Source organism: Heloderma suspectum, chromosome 5 (genome assembly GCF_057233095.1).
Source record: "Heloderma suspectum isolate Gila_16-S chromosome 5, 16-S_ref, whole genome shotgun sequence".
NCBI classification, from domain to species: Eukaryota; Metazoa; Chordata; class Lepidosauria; order Squamata; family Helodermatidae; genus Heloderma; species Heloderma suspectum.
The window spans coordinates 119,966,536-119,994,103 of NC_139462.1; the positions used below are offsets into that span (position 1 = coordinate 119,966,536).

The window sequence follows — 27,568 nt, forward strand, 5'->3', positions numbered from 1 at the left end:
TTAAATAACCCACAGTTCACAACCCAACAACAAACCATGTTCTCTTCATGCGTTGTTCGTGGTTAATAGCCCACAGTTAACTCATAGTTCCAGTTTTGCATGTAAAGACAACCCATAATTCAACAACCCTTGGTTGGGTGAACCATGGTTTCTTGTTATGTGTGGACCAGATCTATAACTGCCTCCAAATAGGGACAAGCTGTGGCTCCTCAGTGGTAAATGTGAGAAAACTCGGCATATCCTCAGATATCCTCAGGGCTTTAAACTGAATCCTACAGGGGAGGGAGACGTAAAGTTGGGGGTAACAATGGATGAAGGCTCATGCACCACAACGGAGAGAACAGCTCTAATAGTGCCCAATAATAGTCTTCACAAACATGTAGGAAGAAAGCCAGACTATAAAGCACATGGTCTTCAATGTCTATATACTAATGCCCAGAGTATGGGAAACAAACAGAACGAACGTGAACTCTTAATACAGGAGGGAAATTATGACTTGATAGGTGTAACTGAAACTTGGTGGGATGACTCTCATGACTGGAATACAGCAATTGAAGGATATAACGTGTTCAAAAAGAACAGGAGGAACAGAAAGGGAGGTGGGGTTGCACTGTATGTGAAAAATACATATCTCCGCACAGAAATACAGGAGGATGAACTTGGTAGCCCCATCGAGAGCATCTGGGTTAAAATAAATCGAGCAAAGAATAAAAGGAACCTGGTGGTCGGAGTCTACTACTGGCCACCCAATCAAGGAGAAGACGAGGATGAAACTTTTGAAAAGCAAATTGCCAATGTTTCAAGGAAGCAAGATGTACGGGTAATGGGGGACTTCAATTTCCCCGATATTTGTTGGGAGACAAATTCTGCAAAACATGGCCCCTCCAGGAAATTCCTGACTTGCTGATAATTTCCTCCTACAGAAAGTAGAGGAAGGAACTAGAGGACTGGCTATTCTTGACTTGATCCTAACCAACAGAGATGACTTAATGGATAAAGTAGCAGTTACAGGAAATCTGGGGGTAAGTGACCATGTTATACTTGAGTTCTTGGTTCTAAGGGAAGCAAAAGCCAAGTGTAGCCAAATGTGTATCCTGGATTTTAGGAAAGCCAATTTTAATAAACTCAGAACAATGATAAGTAAGGTCCCATGGAAAGTGACTCTAATGAGAAAAGGAATCCAAGATGGGTGGGACTTTTTAAAAAAGGAAATTCTCAAGGCACAATTACAAACAATTCCAACAAGAAAAAAAGGTGGATGACAATGGAAGAAGCCAATGTGGCTTCGCAAAAAGCTAAGAGATGACCTGAAAACAAAAAAGGACACATATAGGAAGTGGAAGAAAGGACCAGCTACAAGGGAAGAGTACAGGCAGGTAGCACAGAATTGTAGGGATGGTGTCAGGAAGGCTAAAGCTGAGAACGAGCTGAGCTTAGTGAGGGATGCTAAAAGCAACAAAAAGGCTTTCTTCAGCTATGTGCATAGTAAAAGACAGAGGAAAGAAATGGTGGTTCAGCTATTAAATAAGTATGGCAAAATGATAACAGAGGACAAGGAAAAGGCAGAAGTGCTCAATTCCAATTTGTCTTGGTCTTCTCCTGAAAGAGGGTCTATGACCCCCCTGGCAAAGGCAAAATACAAGCTGAAGGGGCAGGATTGCAGCTTGAGATCGACAGGCATATGGTCAAGGAACACCTAATTCCTTTGAATGAGTTCAAATCTCCAGGACCAGATGAACTGCGTCCTAGAGTAATAAAGGAAATGGCAGAAGACCTCTCAGAACCGCTGTCTATTCTCTTTGAGAAATCATGGAGGACGGGGGAAGTGCCAGATGACTGGAGGAGGGCTGACGGGGATGAGCACTGCACCCTAGAGTCGGACACGACTGGTTGGGGACACCTTTACCTTTAATGTTGTCCCTATCTTCAAAAAGGAGGAACCTGGGAACTACAGACCAGTCAATCTGACATCAATCCCTGGGAAAATTCTGGAGCAGATGATAAAGCAATCCATCTGTAAGCACCTTGAAAACAATGCAGTGATGACTCTAAGCCAACATGGATTTGTCAAGAAAAAATCCTGCCAGACAAATCTGATCTCATTTTTGGATCAGGTAACCTCCCTTGTGGACAGTAGGAATGCTGTGGACATCATATATCTCAACTTCAGCAAAGCATGGGAACAAAGTGACCCATGATATCGTGATGAGCAGACTAGCTCAAAGTGGGCTAGATGAAACAACGATCCGGTGGATCCACAGTTGGCTACAGAATCGGACTCAAAGAGTGCTTATCAATGGGATCTTCTCAAACTGAGGAGAGGTAACGAGTGGGGTACCGCAGGGCTCAGTCCTGGGCCCAGTGCTCTTCAACATTTTTATTAATGACTTGGAGGTAGGGATGTACAAAACACCTACCTGGCTCCGCGCCGGGCAATCCGTGGTGGGGGGGAGGCGCTCCATCCCTCCCCCCGGAATCCTCGACGGGGGTGGAGGCGATCCGGTCCTCCCCCCCGAAATCCCTGGAAACAAACATCCGGCTGCTGGGCAGCCCTGCAGGGATGCAAATGGCGGCTGTCGTAGCCGCTGCCATTTGTGTCCCTGTATAGAGCCATGATAGGATATGTATATACTTATGTAGCCTATCACGGCAGGGGAAAAAAGCCCCAGCGTATGCAAATGGTGGTAGCCGCCGCCATTTGCGTACGCTGGGATTTTTTTCCCCCCTGCCGTGATAGGCTACGTAAATACTTACCTAGCCTATCATGGCTATGAAGACGAAGCGAATTGCGGCTGCAGGACGGCTGCCATTCGCAAAGCAGCGCGGACGGGAGCAGGTAAGTACTCCGTTTCATGCGCCTTTCGTGGGGTGGGGGCATCGGGGACTTCGTCCTGTGCGCCTTTTGTGGGTTGGGGGGGCGGGGGCTTCGTTCCGCGACGGATTTGGGGGGGCTGAATGCAGTGGCATTCGGCCTCACCAAGATCCGTCGCGGAATTCTCTGACATCCCTACTTGGAGGAGGTGGTGCAGTAAATGCTGATCAAATTCGCAGATGACACAAAATTGGGCGGGATAGCGAAAACCCTGGAAGACAGAAACAGAATTCAAAGTGATATTGATACAGGTGTACGAAACCCCACTTACCTGGCTCCGCTGGGGTCCGCGGGGGGGGGGGGAGGCGATCCGGTCTTCCCCCCTGGAATCCTGCCCGGCCGGCTCCGCTTCGCGACCAGTCCACTGAGCTGCTGGCCAGGCCGATCTGCAGCGAGGCCCCCATCCACTGCTGGGCTGCTGTGGACGCAGATGGTGCCCTTTGTAGGGGACGCCATTGGCGTCCCTACGTTAGGCTGTGATAGGCCACAACGGCCGCCATTTGTGGCCACAGCAGCCCGGAAGATGACCCGGAATTGCTGCCGGAGCTGCTGCTGCAGCCGTCACTGCTGCCAGTTAGGTCCATCGGGGGGGGGGGGATTGCGAGGGGTGACAGCGGGGGTGAGGCCGTTCCGCAACTGATTCCGGGAGACCGGATTTTTTAGAATCCAGCCTTACTGGAGTCCGTGGCGGAATTCTCCGCCATAGGCTGGAGCACTGGGCTGAAAACAACAGAATGACATTTAATTGGGATAAATGCCAAGTTCTGCACCTAGGAAAAAGAAACCAAAGGCACAGTTACAAGATGGGGGATATGTGGCTCAACAATACTATGGGCGAGAAGGATCTTGGAATTGTTGTCGATCACAAGCTGAATATGAGCCAACAATGTGATGTAGCTGCAAAAAAGGCAAATGCTATTTTAGGCTGCATTAATAGAAGCATAGCTTCCAAATCTCGGGAAGTACTAGTCCCCCGCTACTCAGCACTGGTTAGGCCTTATCTGGAGTACTGTGTCCAGTTCTGGGTACCACACTTTAAGAAGGATGCAGACAAGCTGGAGAGGGTTCAGAGGAGGGCAACAAAGATGATCAGGGGACTGGAAACAAAGCCCTATGAGGAGAGACTGAAAGAACTGCGCATGTTTAGCCTTGAGAAGAGAAGACTGAGGGGAGATATGATAGCACTCTTCAAGTACCTGAAAGGTTGTCACAGAGAGGAAGGCCAGGATCGGTTCTCGACCATCCCAGAGTGCAGGACACGGAATAATGGGCTCAAGTGACAGGAAGCCAGATTCCGGCTGAACATCAGGAAAAACGTCCTGCCTGTTAGAGCAATACGGCAATGGAAGCAATTCCCTAGGGAGGTGGTGGGCTCTCCCACACGGAGGCATTCACGAGGCTGGACAGCCATCTGTCAGGGATGCTCTGACTTAGATTCCTGCATTGAGCAGGGGGTTGGACTCTATGGTCCCCTTCCAACCCTACTATTCTATGATTCTACGATATTCTTAGGGTGGAATCCTATGAGTTTTGCCCTGGGTACTTGTATACTTGGAGGCGTGCAAGTATCCACTGCAGAGCCAGAGGTGTGCTGCGCCTCCCTCTCTGCATTTTAGCTAGACGGGTGTTTTCACTTGTCTGGCAGAGGCTTCAGGGAGGGGGAGGAAAGGAGGCTGGAGATGGCTGGGGATAGCTCGTAGCCCCACATCCCCAGTTTCCTCCCCTCCGCACCCACTGGCATGCCCCCTTTTACCCCGTATGAGTTTATGTTCACGACCCCGTAACAGCAGCCAGTGTGGTTCTCTTCACGGCAGCTGCGAGGGGGCAGCAAGCGTGGTTTCCTGGCTCCAAACTTGGACCCAGGAAACCAAACAATCCTATGACCCCTAGATGCTGTCTAGGGGTCATGGGATTACTCTTTTAAAAAACTATGCCATGAGTTCCAGGACTGAGCTGTAACGATGAAGATAAATTCTGGAACTAAACTCCATCTCCATTTAAGCCCTGTTCCTAGTTACAAAGCTCAACTAACAGTTAATGAATTGAAACCGTTTATTTTTTCTTTCTGGAATAATTAATGTAACTCTAATCAAAGTTCTCTGAAGTGGAGCAGAAGGGGACGAAGTATCAAGTCAGCCGATTTCTTCTTTACAACAAGCTGCGTGTGGCTCTGCGTTACCGCACAGAAGGTGTCTGGTTCGCAGGCTGAAGCAGCGAACTAACGCCGCTGCGTAGCATTCTGTTGACCGCGGGGGAGAAAGCGGCCTTCCAAGGGCGACTGGGCCTCTCGCCTGGGGAAACGCAGCCTGTTTCGGCTGCACGAGGCAGTGGGCATGAGGGGGTGGGGGGCGCTGCTCTGGTGAGGCCCCACCTAGTAGGTTCCCTCGAGTTCTTGGAAATGGGTCCCTTCTCCCTTTATTGGGGCTGTCTGTTGCTGCTTGTTTTTCTTTTTTATGTTTTGTGGTTTTACAGTTCTCGGTGGGCACAATTTTAAATTATTCTGACATTTTTTGCTGTAAGCCGCCGTAGGATGTTTCTTTTTAATTGAAAGGTGGTGTGCAAAACACCGCAACTCAAGGTAATTGCGGGGCTGGGGGGGAGCGGAGTACTCAGCACGGGCGGCAAGAGGAGGAGGCGCCTCCGCCCCCCGGGCTGCTATCGCCCATCCCGCCGCCGCGGACCTTCCTCTGGGCCCGGCGCCGCGCCGGCCATCGACTCTTCTGGCTTTGCAGCAGCTGCAGCCTCGGAAACAAAGCCCCGAATCCCGCGCAGCAGCTCGCAAAAGCACGCCTCCAGCAGCCGCTCTGCCACGAAGGGAGCGCAAAGGCCTGAGGCGTCTCGGGCATGATCCTGCGCGACCCTCGCGCAGCAGCGCCGTTCATTTGCGCGTGGGCTTGCCCAGGACTGCAGGTGCAGACGGGCCTGAAGGCTCTCCGGAGGGGTCCACCCAGCCCGGGCCGCCCTCCGCTCCCAGATCCCGCGCCGAGCACTCGCGCGCATGCAGACACAAGCGCGCGCGCGCACGCCGGTGCCTACCGCAGCCCAAGCGAGCTGGGCGGCCAATGCCCACAGGCTCCTTTCTGCTGCTGGGGCTCCGGGAGGGGGAGGGAGCTGCGCGGTGGCTGCGTCACGCCAGAGGGGCCGCTGCTGCTCGCGCCGCTCCCAAATTAACCCCGGCGACGCTACCGCGGCTCCTCGCTCACTTTTCTGCGCGCTCCCTCCTCCCCCCAAAGTCGTTCCGGAGAGAACAAGCGTCCGACGTGCCGCTCCGCCATTTCTGCCGCCTCGTTTTTGGAAAGGAAGCGAAAAGGGCCGGCGGCGGACGCCTGTTTCCTTCTGGGCAGGAGGAGCCCCCTCCCCGAATAACGGAGCTGAGACCAGATCGGAAGGCGCAAGCGGCGAGGTACGGCCGCGCAAATCGGCGCGCCTTTCCTCCGGGTGATGCGGGTGGGCCGGCGGGGCGTAGCGAGCATGTCATGACCAGCAGCAGCACGTCGGGGGGGTGGGGGGGAGACGCCCGCAGCTTTTGTGAGTCGTGTCTCGGTGAAAAGGGATCAGAGGAAAGGGTAGGGCGGAGGACAAAGGGGCAGGGCGCTGGGTGGGGGGATGGAGACGGAGGTAGAGCAGAGGAAGGGTGCAGGCACGCATGAAAGCCGCAGATGGATGGGGTGATGGTTAGCCCAAGGGATGGAGGCGGGTGCCCAAGGAGGACCACGGTGATAGAGCGGGCGGAGGGAGGGGGAAGGGAAGCTGGCGGCGTGGGGACGGGGACGCCGGGAGTGACGCGACGGCCCTTGTATCCAGGGGTTGCCTCCTGGCCGCCCTCGGAACTTCCAGAACCAGCCCCTCGCACGGCGCGCTTCATCGCGGTCTGCAGCACCTGCAAGCGATCGCGCAACGCCCCCGCCGTGCCCCCCCCAACACACACACACCGCCCCACCCCCGGTTGATGACATTTTGGAAAGCAGCAGTGAACCCCCTTCAGAGATAAGGTGTATAGCGACGCTCTGCATTTTTGGTGCAGTCAGAGTGTTCTTCTGACCCATCCTTTGCGTTTCTGCACATGTGCATTTTTCAGGACTCCCTTTCGTTCAGGAAAAAAAAATGGTGAAGCTGGGAAATAATTTCGGCGAGAAGAGCACAAAGCCCCTCTTGGAAGATGGATTTGACACCATCCCCTTGATCACGCCCCTGGATGTCAATCAACTACAGTTCCCACCTCCTGATAAGGTACAGTCGGCTTTAGTTTCCACCCCAGACAATAACACCCAGGTCTCAGGCAAACAACAAAAGAATGGGGTGATCTCTGGCAGGGAGAACTTGTGGAGCCATGTTTTATAACCTAGATTTCAAAATGTTTGTTCAGTTTTGGAAAATATATTGAAAGCAACAATTATGTAGTTTCATTATTTTCCTTGAAAATTAAGTTCATTGTTATTTGCAGTGTATCATTTAAACTACAAAACAGTCTGTCTGGTATATTTGTTTTTATCACATAATGTCTCTGTGTCCATCTTTTGACCCCATTTGGAGTATCTGAATCTTCAACCCCACACTCATATAAATGTGCTGTGGTTTTTAGTCAGTCTCATCTACATGTGTATGAATAAGGGGCTATTCTGAATAATGAAGTTACACCCTCCTTTTCAGTGTGTTCAAGGGACCTTCAGAACCACCCTTGGACAACCCCCACCCCCCACTCCAGCTCTCATTAGGTGTCTCCAGCCTAGAGGGCTTACAGCGGAGCACAGTCCCACAAGGGACACCCACACCTCTTGCCTGGGACTGATAGAGGCTGCTTTCACAAGTGACACAACTAGTGTTTGTAAGAAGGATTGAAAAAATCATTTTCAGTACCTCATCACCAACATTTTGAAATAAGACCCTTTCTTAGGACTAAAAGACCTTCTCAGAGCAGAGCTACACCATACATTCAACCTGGTTTCGTATTCATTCTAGCTGTCCCAGGAACTGCATGTGCGCATAGTATGGGTAGTGTGGGCCTGGTGGGTGGGGGAATAATTGTGGCAGAGAATTCCTCACATCCTCGTCAAACTACAATTCCTAGATTTTGGGGTGAAGCCACAGCAATTAAATCAGAATAAAACCAAGATATGTTTGGTGATACCCAGTCTGTGGAATTCCTTCCCCAGGGGGACTTGCTTGGTGCCTAGGTTATCTTTTTGGTGCCAGGCAAAGACTGGTTTGGATCCAGATTTAGTTGTGTGCAGCTGGGCTGGAGAACACTATGCAGAGAGTCAGGAGACTCTGCCAAATGGGGTGAGGAAGTGGTACGGGGCTGGGGGGCAGGGGGGATAGCCAAGAATTGGGCAGGGGCAACTTCTGTTCACAGAAGGCAGATCCTAGATCCAACCTTTTCGTATTCTCCTCGGCTTTTAAAGTTCAGTTGTTTTATTGCTGCTGTTTTGCCCTTTTATTAGTTCATGATTAATTAATTTCATTGTTATACTTTGTATTATATATTTAAGGTTGTTTTTTATTTCTATGTAAACTGTCCTGCAGACATGCTACAAGGACAGTATATAACATTTTGAAAATAAATATCATTTGGGAGAACATGTAGCGTATACGTTTTGGCCTTTTTCAGCTAGCTTGTACAGAAAAATTGCAGACAGTGTTTGGGAAAGGATTTTGGGAACTACAGTGTATATATGCTCAGGGGCTTGGTACCCCTGGATAGCAGGTCTGAAAGCTGTAGCTGTTGTAACATAGGAGATACCAAGTCTTTGTTGCAGCTGCTGTACATGCTTTTGTTCATGGGTGGGTGTGGCTCTTGCCCACCAGATACCTGCTTAACAGACACGAACACACTAAGCCCAGCTACTCAGTTGCTGCTGCAGAATGGTGGAGGTGAAAGCTCCCAAACTATTAGTTTCCTTATCAAATAAGGAATATGATAAGGTAGTATAAGTACTAGAAGCATGTCTGTATGTGTGCCTTGTCCTCTGGAAAATCTGACTGAGTACTTTGTAAAGGCTTTTGGAAGCTCATTGCTTTTGATGAGTGCCATCCTTCCTTCCTCACCAGAAACTTCTAAATAATTTAATTGGCAGATAACTATGTTCTAGGTTGATTTTATTTGTTCATATTATCTTCAGGACTCAACTCTGATGTCAGGTTGTATGTGTATCTTGAGAAAAAGAGCATGACTTCAAACCCATAGTAGGGCCAAAAAATGAAGAGCTTTAAGCAGGACCGTACTGTCCTTCTGCAAGTAAGAAATGAGCACCCCTGCCCTGATCCCAGTCCGCTTTGGTGTAATTTCTGTCCAGTGTGCACCCTGCGAGCCTCACTGAATTCAACAGTCCACAGTCGATGTGTTTAAGACATAGAGACTTTATAGACCTTCTCTCAATTACCTTGCTGATTCCTACAGCTGTCTCTAGAATTGGGCCTATGTCTTTCCAGCTCTGGTTACTACTTATATGTTGAGCCTGATGTTGATCAATGAATTTACTTTGCCTTTCACTGGTTAAAAGGGTTTGTGCAGGTGCTAAGCAGGTATCTTGAATCCAGGCCAGGGTTGACAGATGTCCCATTACCACATCTGGAGGGCAGTGGTGCAGCTGGGACAGGTTGATGCAGCAGTAACTCTCCCCATTTTAAGATGTGGGTAGTGCTTCCTGCTGAGTCCCATCCACTCTCCACTGAAAGCTTCCCCACACTGGTGGTGGGTGCACTCCAACAAAGCAACAATGAACAGCAGAAATGCTCTTGTCAGGATGGGACATAATGTGCTTCCAGTGGAGGCTTTTGTTGTGCAATCATCCTGCCACATTCACAGAATTTTAAGAGGGGCGGAGGTCCGGACAACATTCTCCTCTGTTTTCTCACCACTTCCATCTTTTTTCTTACCAGGAAGCATCTGTTAAGGAAGAAAAGTCAGAATAGCTTCACAGTGCCTTTGATTGGTAGTGATAGGAGCCCTCTGTCTGGAAGCACCCTTAGTTTCTTTACATGGTAGCACGAGTGATGCCATGGTGCTCCTGTACCCCAACCGTCCCCATCACTCCCTTTCCCCAAGCAGCAGTTTGCTGTTTGTAGCTATCCAAGAACCTTGACATTAAAGGCAGCTGTGGTCATAAACAACCATTTTACCAAACTAACTTCAGTGTTGCCTCTTGTGTCTTATGTTAGCATAGAAGCTATGCTAAGTTAAGGGTATGTCCAGACATAAACAACTTGAGTGGTGAATCTGCTGTAGAAATATTTTCTCTGTGTTTTGTTCAGACACGCAGTTTTCTCTTGCGTACCAAGCTTGGGGCAAGCCCGTTATTCCTGTTCACAGCATTGATTGGCTGACTTACCTTGGAACAGTTTTTAAAAAATAGATGTTTTAAAAAATAAATAAGGCGAAGAATTAACATTCAGTTCAGTGAATGTACATGCTTCCTTTTAAAAAACAAAATAAAGGCAGGCAATCTCATGGAAGCATGCGTAAGGGGAGAGGTAAGACAATTCACTGAATCAGGATTCAGTTTGCTAATTATCATGTCTGTCAGTAGCATTTTGAGCCCACGCAGAAGCTGGGCTCAACCTGCTGGGAAAATGTGCCATTTTTGCTTATCTGTCCACACTTACTTTCTTCTAGATGGTGGTATTAAAACTTGTTTCTTAGGCATTTTTCCTTTGATTCTCATCAGCCTCTTATTTGTTCGTACAATCAAGGGTCCTGTTAGAGGCTGAAAGTGAGGGAGCATGTCCCTTGCTGAGCAGAGGCTTCTGATGTGTCCACATTTCATTTTGGAGTACCCAGATTACCTGACAGTAAACAATGGCATATGGCAAAAATGCTTGTGTAATTGCCTGTTTTTATGAACAAGGATGATAATTTTGGGATCACTGTTAAATGAATAGCATATGTTCCAAGAACATTTGAAACTTACCTTCCATTTTGTAAATTAGCCTGCAGTTCTTAACCAGTTCTGGATAACCTTCCAGTTGAAGGTTACTTCAGCCAAACAAGCAAAAAGTTCTAGGACCCTTAATGAGGTCTGCAACATTTGAGTAACCTTTTGTAGTTGCATTTTAATCCCCTTAGATGCCAGTTTGCTTTGTCTGTGAAGTCTTAGCTCTTAGGTCAGTGGTACAACCATCTCTTTTTAGGATATCAAGTTTTTATGGCTTCTCTCAAATAGGAAAGATGCCAGCATTAGCAGGGATTGATAGGCACAGACCAGGTTCCCAACTATCAAGATATTTAGTGTGCTTCCAAACTAGGCTTTTATAGTGCCATCAGCCTGCCTCTTTCACATTATTTTATGGGGGGATCTAGATGATGTCATCTTCAACTTGGACCTGTCCTGTGTTTTCCCACTGCTTCTTCCACCTTTTTTGTTACTGCAGAAAATCTGTGAAGGAAAAAATATGGAATTGCTGCACATAGTCTCTATAAAAAACAAAAACAAGTTCCCGGCATTCTGTGCTACTGTCCCAGAATTGTGTCACACTCTTGCTTCACCAAAGACATCAGACTCAGGATGGGGCTATGCAAACATAAGCAGGCCTAATTTGTAATGAAAGGATCTGTCCCCCCAGTGTTCCTGAGTTACTTTTGCCTTACATGAATTCTACAGGAAAAAAAGTAAAGCCCTAAACTTGGGGACAATGCTTAGGGATTGTCCCACAGGTGTTCTTCTCACTACTTTCTTTTAACCAGTTTCATAAACTCTGCTTTCTTCTGTCTTTGTATTTGGTAATGATGAATATAGATTGTTAAAAACACATAGATATATAGAGGCGCACACACCCCAACTTCATTTCCTGGGCATCTAAAACTGTGATCTTGATCCTTAAAATGTTTACATAAAGGTCAGTACTTACAATAGTGATGTTATGCCACTATTCAGTTATCTGACTTGGGTAATTCCATGAAAAATGGAACTGTGTTAGTGCGTAAAGACACTTAGGGTGAAATCCTGGGAGCTATAGGTCTTTCTCTGTCTAAACATGCATAGGATTGCACCCTTAGGCTGCAATCCTGTGCACACGTAACTGGGAGTAAACCCCACTGAAAACAATGAGACTTCCTTCTGAATAGACATGTGTAGGATTGCACCGTTAATTGGAAATAAGCCCCCAGTGAGTTAAATGGCAACTCACTTTCACCTAAATATGCTAAGTCGTCCTTAAGAACTGGATGACTTACTTAGATCCTTGCAGAATACCTTTAAAATATTATGCTAATGCTGCTTTTAAAACTTTAGGAAACTGGTGTTAGAGGAAACCATTTCATATAATTGGAAAGCTGGATGGAGATTCAGGGTATCCTATGAGCAACAGTACATAGTGGCTAAGAGGCTGAGCTGTGAATCAGGACACGCACACCCCAGTGCAAATCTCACCTCTGCCATGAACTCAAACTCACATACACACCCAGACCCTAAGCACCACGTTGTAGAATCTGCCTGCCAAGTAGGAGACCCTCCCCCCCGTTACTTTAGGGTCATTTCCTCCAGGCCACATCCCAAATGATCCAGAACAATATTGTTGATGGGACTGGACACTGCTGAGAGGGCCAGGGGAATTAAGAAGGCCACACTCCCTCACTTTCCCAGCATAGGTCATCTACCAAAGCAATTTCTGTCCAAAAACCAGGTCAGGACTCTAAAAAATCAAATGTCATTCAGGAATGCCAATAGCTGAATGGTCACCATCTTACCCAAGAAAGTAACCAAACAGCTGGAGCACCTTGCCCAAAAAAGGGAGGTTCACCTTTGGCTGGGCTGGTAGTTCAGTAGGGTCGAGGAAGGGTTTCTTCAAGAGGAGCCTTTAAACTGTTTCTTTTAAGGTGGTTCCTCCTACATAATGCCATTAATACCCATTGTAGTGTAATAAGGCAGTGTTCTGCAATAGTCAGCCAATGACAATAAGGTAAGAAGATGAATAGTGATGTGATTTAAAAAGGGATCCTTTAAAGGTTTACTTTTAGGGGTGGCTCTACCTGTGAGAAGAATGTAGTGGGGCAGCAGTTAGCCTCAACTTACTGTTGGGACATTTTGAAGAACATGCCTGCGCTCTCTCTCTCTCTCTCTCTCTCTCTCTCTCTCTCATATATGGTATTGGCAGGCAAATTCTGCCAGGTTCAGGAACTTTGGATAGGTTAATAATAGTACTTGATATTTAGATAACATTTTTTATATGTTATATCACTGGTCCTTAACAAAAGGACTGAAGTATAAGGAATTGCTAATCCACATTTTTCAAAGGGGTGGGGGGAGATATAATGTCTTGCAAGAGTACCATATGTAGAAAAGGCCTTTCATCAAGTGGCCCAAAATTGATTTTTAAAGGAAGCTTTTGGGTTAAGTTACCTTGCTGCTATAAGCATTTGGATATTGTGATTTGACTTTTTGTTGACTCTTATTTTCTTGCTTTATTGTTTTTACATTTTGTTTTTGTAAGCTGTCTTGAGGGTCATTGACAGAAAGGTGGCAGGATAAATGTTGTTGTCATTGTCATCATCTGTAGGAACCTTTGTACAAGTTCCATTGAAATGATCTGGAGCCATTTCTATTTATTTCAGCAAGGCTTTTTCAGGAGAATTTCCTGGTGGAGTATTCTCCTAGTTTTCAAGTCCCCAAGGAGAGATTTACATGTAATGGGATACTACTATTTTGTTGCATGCTGAAAATGTAGTTGTTTCAACAGGCATTTCCTGACCACTGATATTGTCAGCCTAGAGTACCACCAGATTGGATATTGTATTATTATTTCTTTCTGGATTTTTATCTCGTTTTCACTGTTGCGATTTTTGTATTTTATTTCTACGAGGCTTTGGGTATTTTTAAATATAAAGCAGGATAGAAATATATAATTCAAGTATATCTTAAATAAATCATGAATTGGGTAACTTCCTAGATGCGACATGTAAGTCGATGAGCTGTAGAACTAACCCAGTTGTACATGTTTGTGTTGTGGCACTTGACTACAGTGCAGTCTATATTTAATGAGCGTGTCATGCACAAAGGCACAGATTGATGCGTTATTGCGTATTGAAGACTTCAGCAGCACTGATCTACCTAGTAATTGGTCTCCCATTGATGTTCCTTGAAAAGGTGGTGGTCAAGACAAAAACAGAATATGAACCTGACCGCAAGAAAGGAAAATTCCGTACTCCCAAAATAGCTGAGTTCACAGTCAGCATTACTGAAGGGGTCTCAGAACGGTTTAAGGTAAGTAATATCACAACTAATTTTCAAGGACAGCAGAGAGATACTGGATTTGTTTTATTGCATTTATAACCCATCTACCAGCTTGCTGGAGTCTTCAAGGTGGCTAAACTGGCCAAACATAATCTACAACTATGACAGATTTTGAGAGAACTTTAAAATGAGGGCTTAGAATCTTTAGTTCTTCAGTGGATAAATCACAGTGCAGTTTGCCAGAATTCCTTAGTGGAAGGGACCGCAGACTGCAGATTTCTATATGCAAAATTCCATAAAGGTAATAGGAGCTTACGGCTCAGTCCAGCATGAAGTCCTCTTGTAAGAGTCTCATGGAAATTAATGGGAATGGCATGTTTAGATAGGGCTGTGCAGGAGAATTCTGCATTGAATTGTGCCTACCGGTACAACTCCCCGCACCTCTGCTTCTTTTGTCCAACATTGTCTTTAATTTCTTAAAATGCCCTTCCTTCTTATTGCTTTTTTCAGTGTTCATACTGGTCAGCACGCTGCCTCAGAACTTTAGTGATAGAACTCATGAATTTTCTGAAAATATTTGTCCCATGTCTGGTCAGCATGAAAAATGTTGCCATCTGATTCTGCAAGCTTGTGAACAGCCACTGGCCTGGTTGCCTGTGGCAAGGATGGATTCTGTCTTGGTGATCAGACAGTGAAGCGTTTGTAATTTGGAAGAACGCTTGTTCTTTGTGTTGAAAATCAATATATTGCAAATAATTGAAATACAAATGCTTTGACAGCTGGGCTAGTAACAAATTCTATGGGCTAGCAATTGTTGGAGACCTATTTGGAAGGCTGGCATAAAGTCATTTAGGTCATTCTTTGGAAGACTAGATATCCTCAGTGAGGAGGAAATAAAAGACTACCTTTTGTGGAAAGAGAGGCTGGATTTGAGGCCTTTCTGACTGTTGCTATCCTTAGTACACATTTCGAACTAGCCCTGATTCTGTGTCAGTGACATGAAATCCCTTTTCCGTGTAGAGGATGAGAGGAGGTGACTTTGCTGCGGCCAGTTTTGGTGGTGGGGGGTGTGGTGGACAGGAACAGGACAATACTTGCTTTAACATGGACTTTGAATAGTACAGGAGCGTACACCCACAAAGGAATAGAAAATGAGAATTCAATTAAAAATTCCTGAAATGGTGTGGCTGCATAGGGAAGAAAGTATAAGTCTCACTGGGTTAAAAAGAAGTTTGGTCTTTTAATGAGCAGACCAAGGGGGTACACAACTACTAAAGGAAAGAATAGGGTTTAAAAATAAGCAGTGGGAATTTATTCCTAATTGGGGGATTTAGGAGAATCATGGTGTTGATCAATAGAAAAATCATTTTAACCAGCCCCTGACTCAAAACACCTGGTACTGAACCCAAGGCAGACATCAAATATACAGATAAACTGCTTGCAACTAGGAACTGTATGAACAAAATCAATATGAAACTAAAACTCACAAAAGGGTGCAGGTAACAGATAGCAGAGGAGTTGTGTTAGGGCACGATTCTATTGATTGCAACCTCGGTGATCTGAAGCCCCCAAACTCAGAGGTGTCCGATCATCCTATGCTGCGCAGGAGGAGGGCTGGAAGCAAACTTTGCCTCCCCATCCTCCTGCCCTACAGATTGCGGTAGACAGGCTGTTTAGCCTGACTAGAGAGGATGCTTTGGAGGAGGAGGGAAGGAGGCTGGAAGAGGCTCAGGAGAACTCATATCCTGGTCTTTCCAGTGTCCTGTCCTCCCTGCCCACCAGAATGCCCCCTTTCCCTCTTTCTGAGGTTGAGTTTCTGATCTCAGAGAGGCAGCCAGTGCAGTTCTTTCCATGCTGGCTGTAAAGGGGAGGGGTTTGGATCTCCGACTCCCCTCTCCAAGGTTGGAATGCTGTCTCTGACCTTGGAAGGATTTTACGAGCAATCCTACAGTCCCTGGAACACTTTCCCAGGGATCATGGGATTGCTCTCTAAAGGTGCTTTCATATGAAGCTGTTATCACGCCATTGCCCTGCCTCATTCATAGAATTTAATGGGAAGTTCAGACACTTGTAACCCTTCTGTGTTTTCTCATCACTTACATCTTTTTTTTTTTAACTGCAGAAAAATCTGTTAAGGAGAAAAAGATGGAATAGTTGTACAGTGCTTCAGACTGGTACAGCTAGGAGCCCTTCATCTGGAGGCACCTGCTGGCAGTGATGACATCATATCTGATATCTAATTGGTGCCGGTGAAACTCATAAAATTACCTTTATGGAGTGAAAGGGTTAAGGAATGTTCATGAAATGAGCCAACATGAAAGCAACCATTTATGGTCATGAACAAATACTGGCAAAGATTTAGGAATGGTTTGGAAGTACTGCCAGTTAGCCATAGGATTTTAAACTTTTTCTTAACAGTTTTTTGGGCATGATTTTCTCTGTAATTTAGGCAAGGTTGGATATTTAAATATAGCAACATAATATAATTATATTGTATTGGAATTGTCTGTTTCTTTAAAGAAGCAGCATGCTCAAAGGTGGGGAGATGGTGGTGTTAAATGGACATGGCCAAAAAAGAAAGTCCCATAACCAAAAATTCCTGCAAGAAATTAGGCTGGATTCCTGCATCACAGTAAATCAGAATTCTAAAAAATTCTGGCTTACCGTGAATGAGCCAGCATGCTGGGAACGGTATTTTGTTTGTCCCCAGACAAGCCAGAGTCATAAGCTGTGATTTGTTCTTGGCTTATGATACTGGCTTGTCTAGGGAGAAACAAGCCGGAGTTCCTAGTTCACACATCATGATAAACCATGGACAGAAGGTCCACAGTTTGGCTGCTCCTGCTTACAGGGGCACGAGCAGGGCAGGACGGAACTTGGCTGGTGCTTGCAGGACCTGCGAGCACTGGCTAAGTGGAGCGACTTCTCCCTTCCCTGCTTGTGCTGCCTGCAAGTGGGAAGAAGATGTCCAGTAGCTGCAAGTGCCAGCCAAGTCAGACCGCTCCTTCCTGTATTGCTCACATCCCACGCAGGGTGCGAGCGGTGTGAGAAGGGACTCAGACAGGGCTTGCACGTGCTGGCTGCTTCCCCCCACCCCAGTCGGGACATGAGCAAGGACTGTGTGGGTTGGCCGACGCTTCTGAAGAAAAGGTTTGACTATAGACGTCGAAGAAATTTGTCACAGAATTATACACATGTTTTTTAAAAAACAAAGTTTACCAAAGGTTGTTTTAAAAGGAGGTGGGGTGATTGTTATGGGAAGTCATCTATAATCTATTTTTTTTAAACTAACTGTCCCCCTCGATATTCAGTTTTTGTTCTTGGTCAAGACTTTATTAATGTTCCGTACGGTAGTTTAAAAATAATTTCAGTGTAGCCTTGTTGGAGCCAGCTGATCAAGATGCTGTGAGATGGTTGCATGATCGGTCTCTCCATGGCTTTTTGGGCTGTTTTTAAGCTGAAATGCAGTTGCTGGGGTTGACAATCAGATTAGAGCAGTAGTAGTGATGTGGAGGAGGGGGTGCTTCACTCTTTCCCCTCAGGCTGTTTTTCCAATAAAAATTGGCTTGTCCCGCTGCCTTACAACGTGTGGGGCGAAAGATACAAGCAACATATACAGTGTTGCTCAGCAGATGAACAAAGCCGAGCAGTTTGGAAGAGCATCCACGGATTCTGGTAGAAGACTGGTGTACTGAAAGGTGAAGTACCCTGAGGGCAAAGTTATGCTCAGCCCATGAAACCATGATCTGCCTGTTATATGTTTGGAAGCTCAAACCATGGTCCTGAATTAAACCAATGTCCTGAGTCCAGTTAAGAATTGCGTTTTAGTGGGTTCTAGAATGTTCTGTACTTCTTATGGGGCATCACAACCATATAATGTAAATGCTAAGACATGTAACATATTTAATGTGCCTGACAAAGTATGGAAATAATTTGTGGATGAAGACTTGCAAGTTAAATGAGAGGTCTACCGAGAACTCCCATGAAAAGCAAATCAAGTGGTTTATCCATGCAAAAGCAGGAGTGGGTCATCACATACAGGTACTCAGAAGGAAATACACTACCTAAGTTTATTTCCTTCTTTGTACCTGCATGAAATGACCTATTCATTCATACATAACTGGGAAGACTGATCAAATGTTCGCATTGTTATATATTGTTGGAGGGCGTATGAGAAATACAATGTCGTTTAGCTATTATTTTACCATTAACACTCTGGGATTACTTTCAGGCTATTGGTTTGTTGGGTTCTGCTGCTAAGTAACGGGTGCATTGGAGAGAAATTTCTGTAGGATTTTGTGCCTCTAGGGAATTGTAGGATGAATTGTGCTGTGGTTATGTATCTTAATGCTAAAAAGGAAAAGGGGAAGAGGAAATCTGTATTTGAAACTGAAGACCTTTTTACTATAACACTTTCAAATCTTAGCTAATTTCCTCATAACAGTCTTCAGAGTTCAATTCTAGCATTTTAAGAAGGACTGGCAGTTCTTATTTATAACCTCTCCTGTTAATAAACAGCTTAGTAAATAAGGGTTAACTTTTCAAAAGAAGGGATCATGGTGCAAGGGAGTTTTCTCCTGGACCTTTTGTAATCGGGAATGTAAAGAGTAAAAGAAGGCTTGCCTAAAAATCAATATTTATAATGATAAAAAGCATATTGCTGATGAAATGCAGGATTTGGGTTGCATACACAAAAAATACCTTTGGGATTTCTATAATGTACATCATTTTAGGAATGGTTTCTTAAAAAAGATACGCAAAGGTGTCATGTGGCAATAGAGTTACGTACAGATTTGGTACACACTAGCATTAGAAAGTATATAGTGAAAATGTATGTAGTGTACTTGTTTTGATACGATATGCATTGTATTCAACAATTATATCTGGAGGGTATGTGAAATTGTTCCTGTCGGACTTTTGCCAAATGTATTCATTGTGAACACTGGTGTAGAGAGAGGCCTCTTACGAAACATCTCTCTTTATATGCAGATCTGATAAGGCACTTGGTTTGAGGCTGTCTCAACACTACGGTGTGTGTTGTTGCTAGAAAATCATCCTAATGGAGGGAAGAACAATTCTCTAAGCTCTACGTGGTTATTTAGAGGAGTGTATTCTAGGACTTTGTTATAAACGCCAAAAGGATTCACAGGTAGATGGCAAAATGGAAGGGCTCCATCGCCTCTCCAATGTATACACAGGAAATGTAGGAAAAGCTACTAGCTATGTAATAGGTGATGGCAGTGGTGCTGTACGTATGCAACGATAGCTTTATGCATGGATTTCAGTAAGATGTATAACCTTCATTCAGTATCATACCAATACCACTCTGCATTGTAAAATATATGCAAATTGTTGGTCACAATTTTCTTGTTCTGCAAGTACAGGAACTCAGTAGGAATCAACAGAGATCTGTATTCCCCTGCCTGCCTATGCACACATTCAGGTAGCGTAGCTAGGGTTGGATCCAGATTTACACTGCATCAACTGCACTGATGGAAGAGGACTTCCTCACCCCCTTTTTGCCATGGCTCCCCCTCCACTCTCCTGAAAATGCTGCACAAAGAGTCAGGAAACTGCTGAATGAGGTGAGCTGTGGTGTGTTTTGGGGAGGAGACTTCCACGAGCAGAGTTCTTCCTCCTGTGGAAGATTCCTTCCTCTTCCAGAAGGCAGATCCTGGATCCAGCCCCTGGGCATTAGAAGAAATTGTCCCTCACTACCCCTATCTAGCCTTCTCTCTCTGCCTGATGCAAGTTACTTATGCACAGAGCGTGAGTAATCTGCAAGATATATAGAGAGAGGGCTGGATGGGGGTATGGGAGGGGAACACAGACCTATATCATCCCATCATGTCACCAGTGTACCTGCCTATGCGTGTATGAAATTGGGCAAGGAAGGAAATGGGGCTCTGTTGGGGTCCACATGCAGGTTCTGTGCCTGTGATGCATAAGGATGGTACCTGTTTGATCTTCAGCGATAAAAAAGCCCTGCCGGTTTACGACCAGAGTTAAGGCTATTTTGTGTTGGCTCAAGCTCCACAAAGCCAGGAAGTTAGAAGCTGAGGCTGATGCCTTAACACATGTGCCCCGTGATCAGTGATGATGATGTGCAGTGCCACAAATCGTTCTTGCGTACAACTTACCCTCCATGCACCCACACTTTTCCTTGATCTTTCAGGCCCAAATCCAGATGGGGAGAATGGAGGGCCTCAGACCAGCAAGGATGCCCCACATTGTCCTGTATTGCTTTATGAAGCATCTGAGGCTTACTGTATTGCTAGAGGAATCCTCCTGTGAGTTGACCCATGTCAGTTTGTTGTTTACTTCAGTAGCCAGCAGGATGGGTTAAACAGTGTGAGAAGCCCTTTTCTAGCAGTAAGGCAATACAGGATCAGGATAGCGTGAGGCATCTTTGCTAACCAAGGAAAACTGTGGGTGCACGGAGGGTAAGTTGTAAGCAAGCAGAATTTCTGACATCGCACAACATCCTCACTGATCACAGCACATTCCAGTTCAGGCATCAGCCTCAGCTTCCACTTTCCTGGCTTTGTGGAGCTTGAGCCAACATGCGATAGCCTTAACTCTGGTTGTAAACTGGCAGAGGTATTTTTTCATCATTGGATTTCCCTGGTTTCTAAAAAGGAAATGTATAACGACTGCCTTGACAATCCTACCCTCTCCCCAATGTATTCAAATTTGCTTTCTTGCAAGTTTACCTGTATGATAAATGGGATTATAAAAACGCAACTAACAGTAATCATAATTAATTTTCAAGAATTAGGATTCTGAAATTTCAGGGAGAGCCTCCACCGAGAGAGGAGGCTCTCCTCTGCAGACAGTTGTCTTCCACATGAAGAAAGCAATGTGAATGGGGAGGAAGGAGGTGGGGCTACCGAGCTCATCACCACTTCCCTTCGTCACATGTAGAGGGCTCATACTCATGATGAAAATGACTGAATAGGGCTGGATTCTCACAACCATCTTAATGAGCGTGGGTGCATATACCCCTAGTGTGAGACACCTTCCTTGCATGTCCTTTTCCCACCACACAGAAAGTAAGAGCAAGGATTGGGGCCCCATGTTGCATTTCTGCTTTCAGAAAGATAGTGTGAGGCCTTCTTTTCCTGTGCATTCCATCCCCACCCGTCCCAAATTCTCTGAGGGTCAAACTGCATGTTACTTTAAAGACGTAGCTTATTTTTTCTTTTTCTTTTTTACTCAAAAGTAAGATAATGGGACCTCATATGGATCAGGACCCTAGAGTATAATTTACATTACATCTGGATGTCTTTTTGGCAAAGGATTAAACTCTCCCTATGCGAGGGTCCCAGTCCTTGTAGTAATGTGTACTCTCACCTTGTGAGGCCACTTTCCATAACTGTAGGAATAGGCATTGAACACAGAAGCCGTCTCTAATAGAATTTTTCTGAAAACCTTGGAAATACTGGCACCATTCTAGGTTCAGAGAAAAACTGAGCATGCCCAACGTAACCTTACCAGCCATTGCTGCCATAGGCTTTCATGGGGCAGAAAAACCTTAATAACTTTTGAACCACGGCTCAGAACTTCACCAAACCAATGAAAGGCCCATCTCCTCAACAAACCCAAATAAGGTGCATCAGTAGTTTTCACCAAAATGTGAAAGAAACACATGCAGTGCCAAGCTTGGAGTAAAAAATACAAATGTGTCCGTTTTCAACATCTTTTAACTTGCTGTACCTGTGTGTAGCAATTTGTATCGAATTGGTTTGAAATTTTGCACAGTTGTAGACTTTATAAGGTAGATCATGGATGCCAGGTTCCAAGTTATTAGCTCAACAGGTGTAACTGTTTATAAGCAGTAGAATTTTGAGGCTTATAGTGGCAAAACCTCTGCCCTTTTAATAAATGTTTTAATTTCGTTGTTGTTGTTGTTGTTCAGTCGTGTCCGACTCGTCGTGACCCCATGGACCATAGCACGCCAGGCCTTCCTGTCCTGCGCTCTCTCCCGGAGTGTGCTCAAGTTCATATTCATTGCATCGGTGATGCTATCTAGCCATCTCATCCTCTGTCGTCCCCTTCTCCTTTTGCCTTCAGTCTTTCCCAGCATCAGGGTCTTTTCCAGAGAGTTTTCTCTTCGCATTAGGTGGCCAAAATATTTGAGCTTCATCTTCAGTATCTGTCCTTCCAATGAGCACTCAGGGTTGATTTCCTTTAGGATGGACTGATTTGACCTCCTTGCAGTCCAGGGGACTCGTAAGAGTCTTCTCCAGCACCACAGTTCGAAAGCATCAATTCTTCGGCGCTCAGCCTTCCTTATAGTCCAGCTCTCACAGCCGTACATTACTACTGGGAAAACCATAGCTTTGATTAGACGGACCTTTGTCGGCAAGGTGATGTCTCTGCTTCTTACTATGCTGTCTAGGTTTGCCATAGCTTTCCTCCCAAGGAGCAAGCATCTTTTAATTTCATGGCTACAGTCACCGTCTGCGGTGATCTTGGAGCCCAAGAAAGTAAAATCTGTCACTGCTTCCATTTCTTCCCCTTCTATATGCCAGGAAGTGATGGGGCCAGATGCCATGATCTTCGTTTTTTTAATGTTGAGTTTCAAACCAGCTTTTGCACTCTCCTCCTTCACCCTCAACAAGAGGCTCTTGAGATCCTCTTCGCTTTCTGCCATTAGGGTGGTATCGTCTGCATATCGGAGGTTGTTGATAATTCTCCCAGCAATCTTAATTCCGACCTGTGATTCATCCAACCCAGCGTTTCTCATGATGTACTCTGCATATAAGTTAAATAAACAGGGTGACAATATGCAGCCTTGTCGTACTCCTTTCCCAATTTTGAACCACTCGGTTGTTCCATGTCTGGTTCTTACTGTTGCTTCTTGACCCTGGTACAGGTTTCTCAGGAGACAGGTAAGGTGGTCTGGTACTCCCATCACTTTAAGAATTTGCCACAGTTTGTTGTGATCCACACAATCAAAGGCTTTAGCGTAGTCAATGAAGCAGAAATAGACGTTTTTCTGGAATTCTCTTGCTTTCTCCATGATCCAGCGAACATTGGCGATTTGATCTCTAGTTCCTCTGCCTCTTCGAAACCCAGCTTGTACTTCTGGTAGTTCTCGGTTCGCATACTGCTGAAGCCTAGCTTGTAGGATTTTGAGCATAACCTTGCTGGCATGTGAGATGAGCGCAATTGTGCGGTAGTTTGAACACTCTTTGGCGTTGCCCTTCTTTGGAATTGGAATGTAAACTGACCTTTTCCAGTCTTGCGGCCATTGTTGAGTGTTCCAAATTTGTTGGCATATTGAATGCAGCACTTTAACAGCATCATCTTTTAGGATTTTAAATAGCTCAGCTGGAATACTGTCATCTCCGCTAGCTTTGTTGTTAGTAATGCTTCCTAAGGCCCACTTGACTTCACTCTCGAGGATGTCCGGCTCAAGTTCAGTGACCGCACTATCATGGCTATCAGGGACATTAAGATCTTTTCTGTATAGTTCTTCTGTGTATTCTTTCCACCTCTTCTTAATCTCATCTGCTTCTGTTAGGTCCCTGCCTTCTTTGTCCTTTATCATGCCCGTCTTTGCACAAAACGTTCCCTTGAGATCTCCAATTTTCTTGAAGAGATCTCTAGTCTTTCCCATTCTGTTGTTTTCCTCGATTTCTTTGCATTGTTCATTTAAGAAGGCCTTCTTGTCTCTCCTTGCTATTCTCTGGAACTCTGCATTCAGTTGGATATATCTTCCCCTTTCTCCCTTGCTTTTCACTTCCCTTCTTTCGTCAGCTACTTGTAAAGCCTCATCAGACAGCCACTTAGCTTTCTTGCATTTCTTTTTCTTTGGGATGGATTTCGTTGCTGCCTCCTGAACAATGTTACGGACCTCCGTCCATAGTTCCTCAGGCACTCTGTCTATCAGGTCTAATCCCTGAAATCTATTCCTCACCTCCACTGTATATTCATAAGGGATATGATTGAGGTCATACCGGAATGGTTTAGTGGTTTTCCCTACGTTCTTCAATTTAAGCTGAAATTTTGCAACAAGAAGCTCATGATCTGAGCCACAGTCAGCTCCAGGTCTTGTTTTTACTGACTGTATAGAGCTTCTCCATCTTTGGCTGCAAAGGACATAATCAATCTGATTTCGATATTGACCATCTGGTGACGTCCATGTGTAGAGTCGCCTCTTGTGCTGTTGGAAAAGAGTGTTTGCTATGATCAGCGTGTTCTCTTGGCAAAACTCTATTAGCTTTTGTCCTGCTTCATTTTGTACACCAAGGCCATGCCTGCCTGTAATCCCAGTGATTTCTTAACTTCCTACTTTAGCATTCCAATCTCCTATGATGAAGAGGACATCTTTTTTTGGTGTTAGTTCTAGAAGGTGTTGTAGGTCTTCATAGAACCAATCAACCTCAGCTTCTTCGGCATCAGTGGTTGGGGAATAGACTTGAATTACTGTGATGTTGAATGGTTTGCCTTGGATTCGTACTGAGATCATTCTATCGTTTTTAAGATTGTACCCCAGTACTGCTTTTCCCACCCTTTTGTTGACTATGAGTACTACTCCGTTTCTTCTAAGGGATTCTTGCCCACAGTAGTAGATATGATGGTCACCTGAATTAAATTCGCCCATGCCTGTCCATTTTAGTTTGCTGATTCCCAAGATGTCGATGTTCAATCTTGCCATCTCATGTTTGACCACCTCCAGCTTACCTTGATTCATTGATCTGACATTCCAGGTTCCTAAACAATATTGTTCTTTACAGCATCGGATTTTCTTTTCACCACCAGACACATCCACAGCTGAGTGTCCTTTCGGCTTTGGCCCAGCCGCTTCACTCTTTCTGGCGCTACTTGGAAATACCCTCTGCTCTTCCCCAGTAGCATATTGGACACCTTCCGACCTGAGGGGCTCATCTTCCGGCGTCATCTCTTTTAGCCTTGTGATACGTTCCATGGGGTTTTCTTGGCAAGAATACTGGAGTGGGTTGCCATTTCCTTCTCCAGTGGACCACATTTTGTCAGAACTCTCTGCCATGACCTGTCCGTCTTGGGTGGCCCTGCACGGCATAGCTTATGGCTTCACTGAGTTACGCAAGCCCCTTCGCCACAACAAGGCAGCGATCCATGAAGGGGTTTAATTTCGTATGTTACTATAAATGCCTTTGTGGGGGGGGGAATGTTGAGGTTCTACAGAAAATGACTTTTAAAAACAAAAGAACGTTGTAGTAAAAGAAAAACTATATGAAGAAGATACTAGGTAGACTATGAAGGAGAGAGAGAGAGACTGAAACTCCATTCATTGAACAGGGAAGGCTTTTTTTTTTTTTTGCACAACTGTCGGCATTTTTTCTTGCCTAAAACCTGCCATTTTATACATTCAGCAGAATCAAGTGGTAAACCTTTTCCTGTGCTGTAACATTTCATGACACAAGTGGGGGCAGGAGTATTTTTGTTTATTTTTCTATAAAATGCACTTATCACTTTTCCAAAGCATTCCAAGATTATGAGCAAACAATAAAACCATAGTAAAACAAAACAACTGAAAAGACTTATCATTAAAAAAGTTACATTAAAAAGTAGCATTTCACTTAATCTGTCTCCCCCCCCCCCCGCCCCAATCCCTTGCAGGTTCAGCAAGGGATGACAGAAAGGACATTAAGCTGGAATTCTTTTCCGACATCCTATTTTTTTATTTGTGCCAGGGCTTTTCTTGGTTAGGGTCAAATTACACGTGATGACAGCAGTTCCTTTTGTCACGATCCCCGGGTGTAACATGCAGGCTCCTTAAATGCACCTGTGTATTCAAGGGGCTTCTTGACACAATACACAGAAGAGGTAAATGTGAGAGGACTGGGCACACTCTTCCATGTGTGTTGCAATCAAAAATAATGTAAATATATTTGTTTCGAAGATTTATGCCCCACCTTTCAAACAAATGATCTTCAAGGTGGCTTTCAACAGTCTGCAGTTGTACAAAAGAAGCCCACTGCATACACATCCAGGCCAGCAGCCCTTAGTGCCCTGTCTGCTGGCCAGTGTGTGCTTTCCTGCAGTCTGAGGGCAGCTGGCATTTGGGAGCCAAGAGCTCTTCCTGGCAGGGAGAAGCAAAACTCCCTGCAGCTGCTCCATCGCTCACTGATGGTTGGGCCTACGGTGGTCTCCCCCTTGCCCTGACGTGCTTCCTGGGAAGCAGAGGGTGCCAGCTCCCAGTGACGCATTCTTTTCTGGCTGATGGCAGAGGCCAGAACGTGCTTTCCTTCGGTTCTGCCATTCCAGGCAGCTTAGTAGTTTCCGTACTCCATTAACATAGCCAGGTACAAAATGTCAAGTGAGAAGAAGCCCTTGGAGTTCTTTTGTGTTCCAGTCTCCAAGTCCACACACCTTCCTCATCTGTCTTTCCTCACCTGATAGCAGGAAAGGAGAAGCAGTGGGACTACGAAGGCATATGAATGTCTGGCAATATGTGACCAACAAGAAACCTTGCTACCGGTCAAGCTGCAGCTCTCTGTGTCCAGCACCACTGTGGCCACTGGCTAGAGAAGAGAACTATGCGTTTTGAGTCTGGTTGCTAACACCATAAACCAGAATCCTCCTGGTCCTGAGAATTGGGTATCCTTGGAGAACCACCCCCCATGCTCTTGCCCATTGTATAACTCTTAAAACCTGCTGCAGATCTTAAGGTGTGGGCATTGTCTTGCTGAAGGAGACTGTCCCTGTTCACCTTCTACCTGTTGCTTCCTCTGATGTGCTAGGTAGTTGCTGCCCCTCCAGTCATAGGGGTTGAATGTTGCCCACACCTGGACATCCCAGGTCCCTGCGAATTCTGGAGAAGATGCAATTCAAGTTAGCACCTGTCTGTGTCTGCCTCTTGGTGATTATTAGTGCAATATGCTAGTGCAGGGAACTGTACTTGCCCAGCTGGTTTGGTTTTACACTTCTAGTACTCATATTCCTGTTTTGCTATTGGTCTCTTGGTCTGTGTTGCTATTTTGCTATTGGTCTATTAATTTAAACATCCAGCATTCTCTGGTTATGCAATTTCCCCAACATGTGAGTATCTGCAGTCCCTCCTTGGTCCATTAATATACCCAGAACGGTGTGAACTGAGCTGTATGTGCTTATAGCCACCAGTGATTTCCCCAGTTGCCACAGCACTTTTATTGGCCATTGTAACCTTAGGAATCAAAGTGGCTATAACAATGAACACGAGAGCCCTGCTGGATCAGACCAAGGGTCCATCTAGTCTAGCATTCTGTTCACACAATGGGCAGCCAGCTGTCGACCGGGAACCCACAAGCAGGACACAAGTGCAACAGCAACCTCCCACCCATGTTCCCCAGCAACTGGTGCACACAGGCTCACTGCCTCTGGGACTGGAGGTAGCACATAGTCACCAGGACTAGTAGCCATTCATAGCCTTTTCCTCCAGGAATTTGTCCATCCCCCTTTAAAGTTATCCAAATTGGTGGCCATTGCTACATCCTGTGGTAGCAAATTCCATAGCTTAACTATGCGCTGTGTGAAGAAGTGCTTCCTTTTATCTGTCCTG

General features: G+C 45.5%; 1 protein-coding gene across 3 annotated transcripts in view; it reads left to right on the forward strand.

The window, feature by feature from the left end:
* Positions 1-5,122: 5,122 nt before the first annotated feature.
* The window catches only part of NSG1 (neuronal vesicle trafficking associated 1), a 37,543-nt gene continuing 15,097 nt past the window's right edge, over positions 5,123-27,568 (forward strand). For 2 of the 3 annotated variants that reach the window (XM_084857139.1, XM_084857137.1), the window contains exons 1-3: positions 6,105-6,275; positions 6,951-7,102; positions 13,951-14,067. In XM_084857139.1, the coding sequence (XP_084713265.1) occupies positions 6,977-7,102; positions 13,951-14,067 (243 nt within the window). In that variant the 5' untranslated portion in view covers positions 6,105-6,275; positions 6,951-6,976. Of the gene's footprint in view, positions 5,451-6,104; positions 6,276-6,950; positions 7,103-13,950; positions 14,068-27,568 lie in introns of those variants that run through there. The other variant, XM_084857138.1, reaches the window with a different exon arrangement.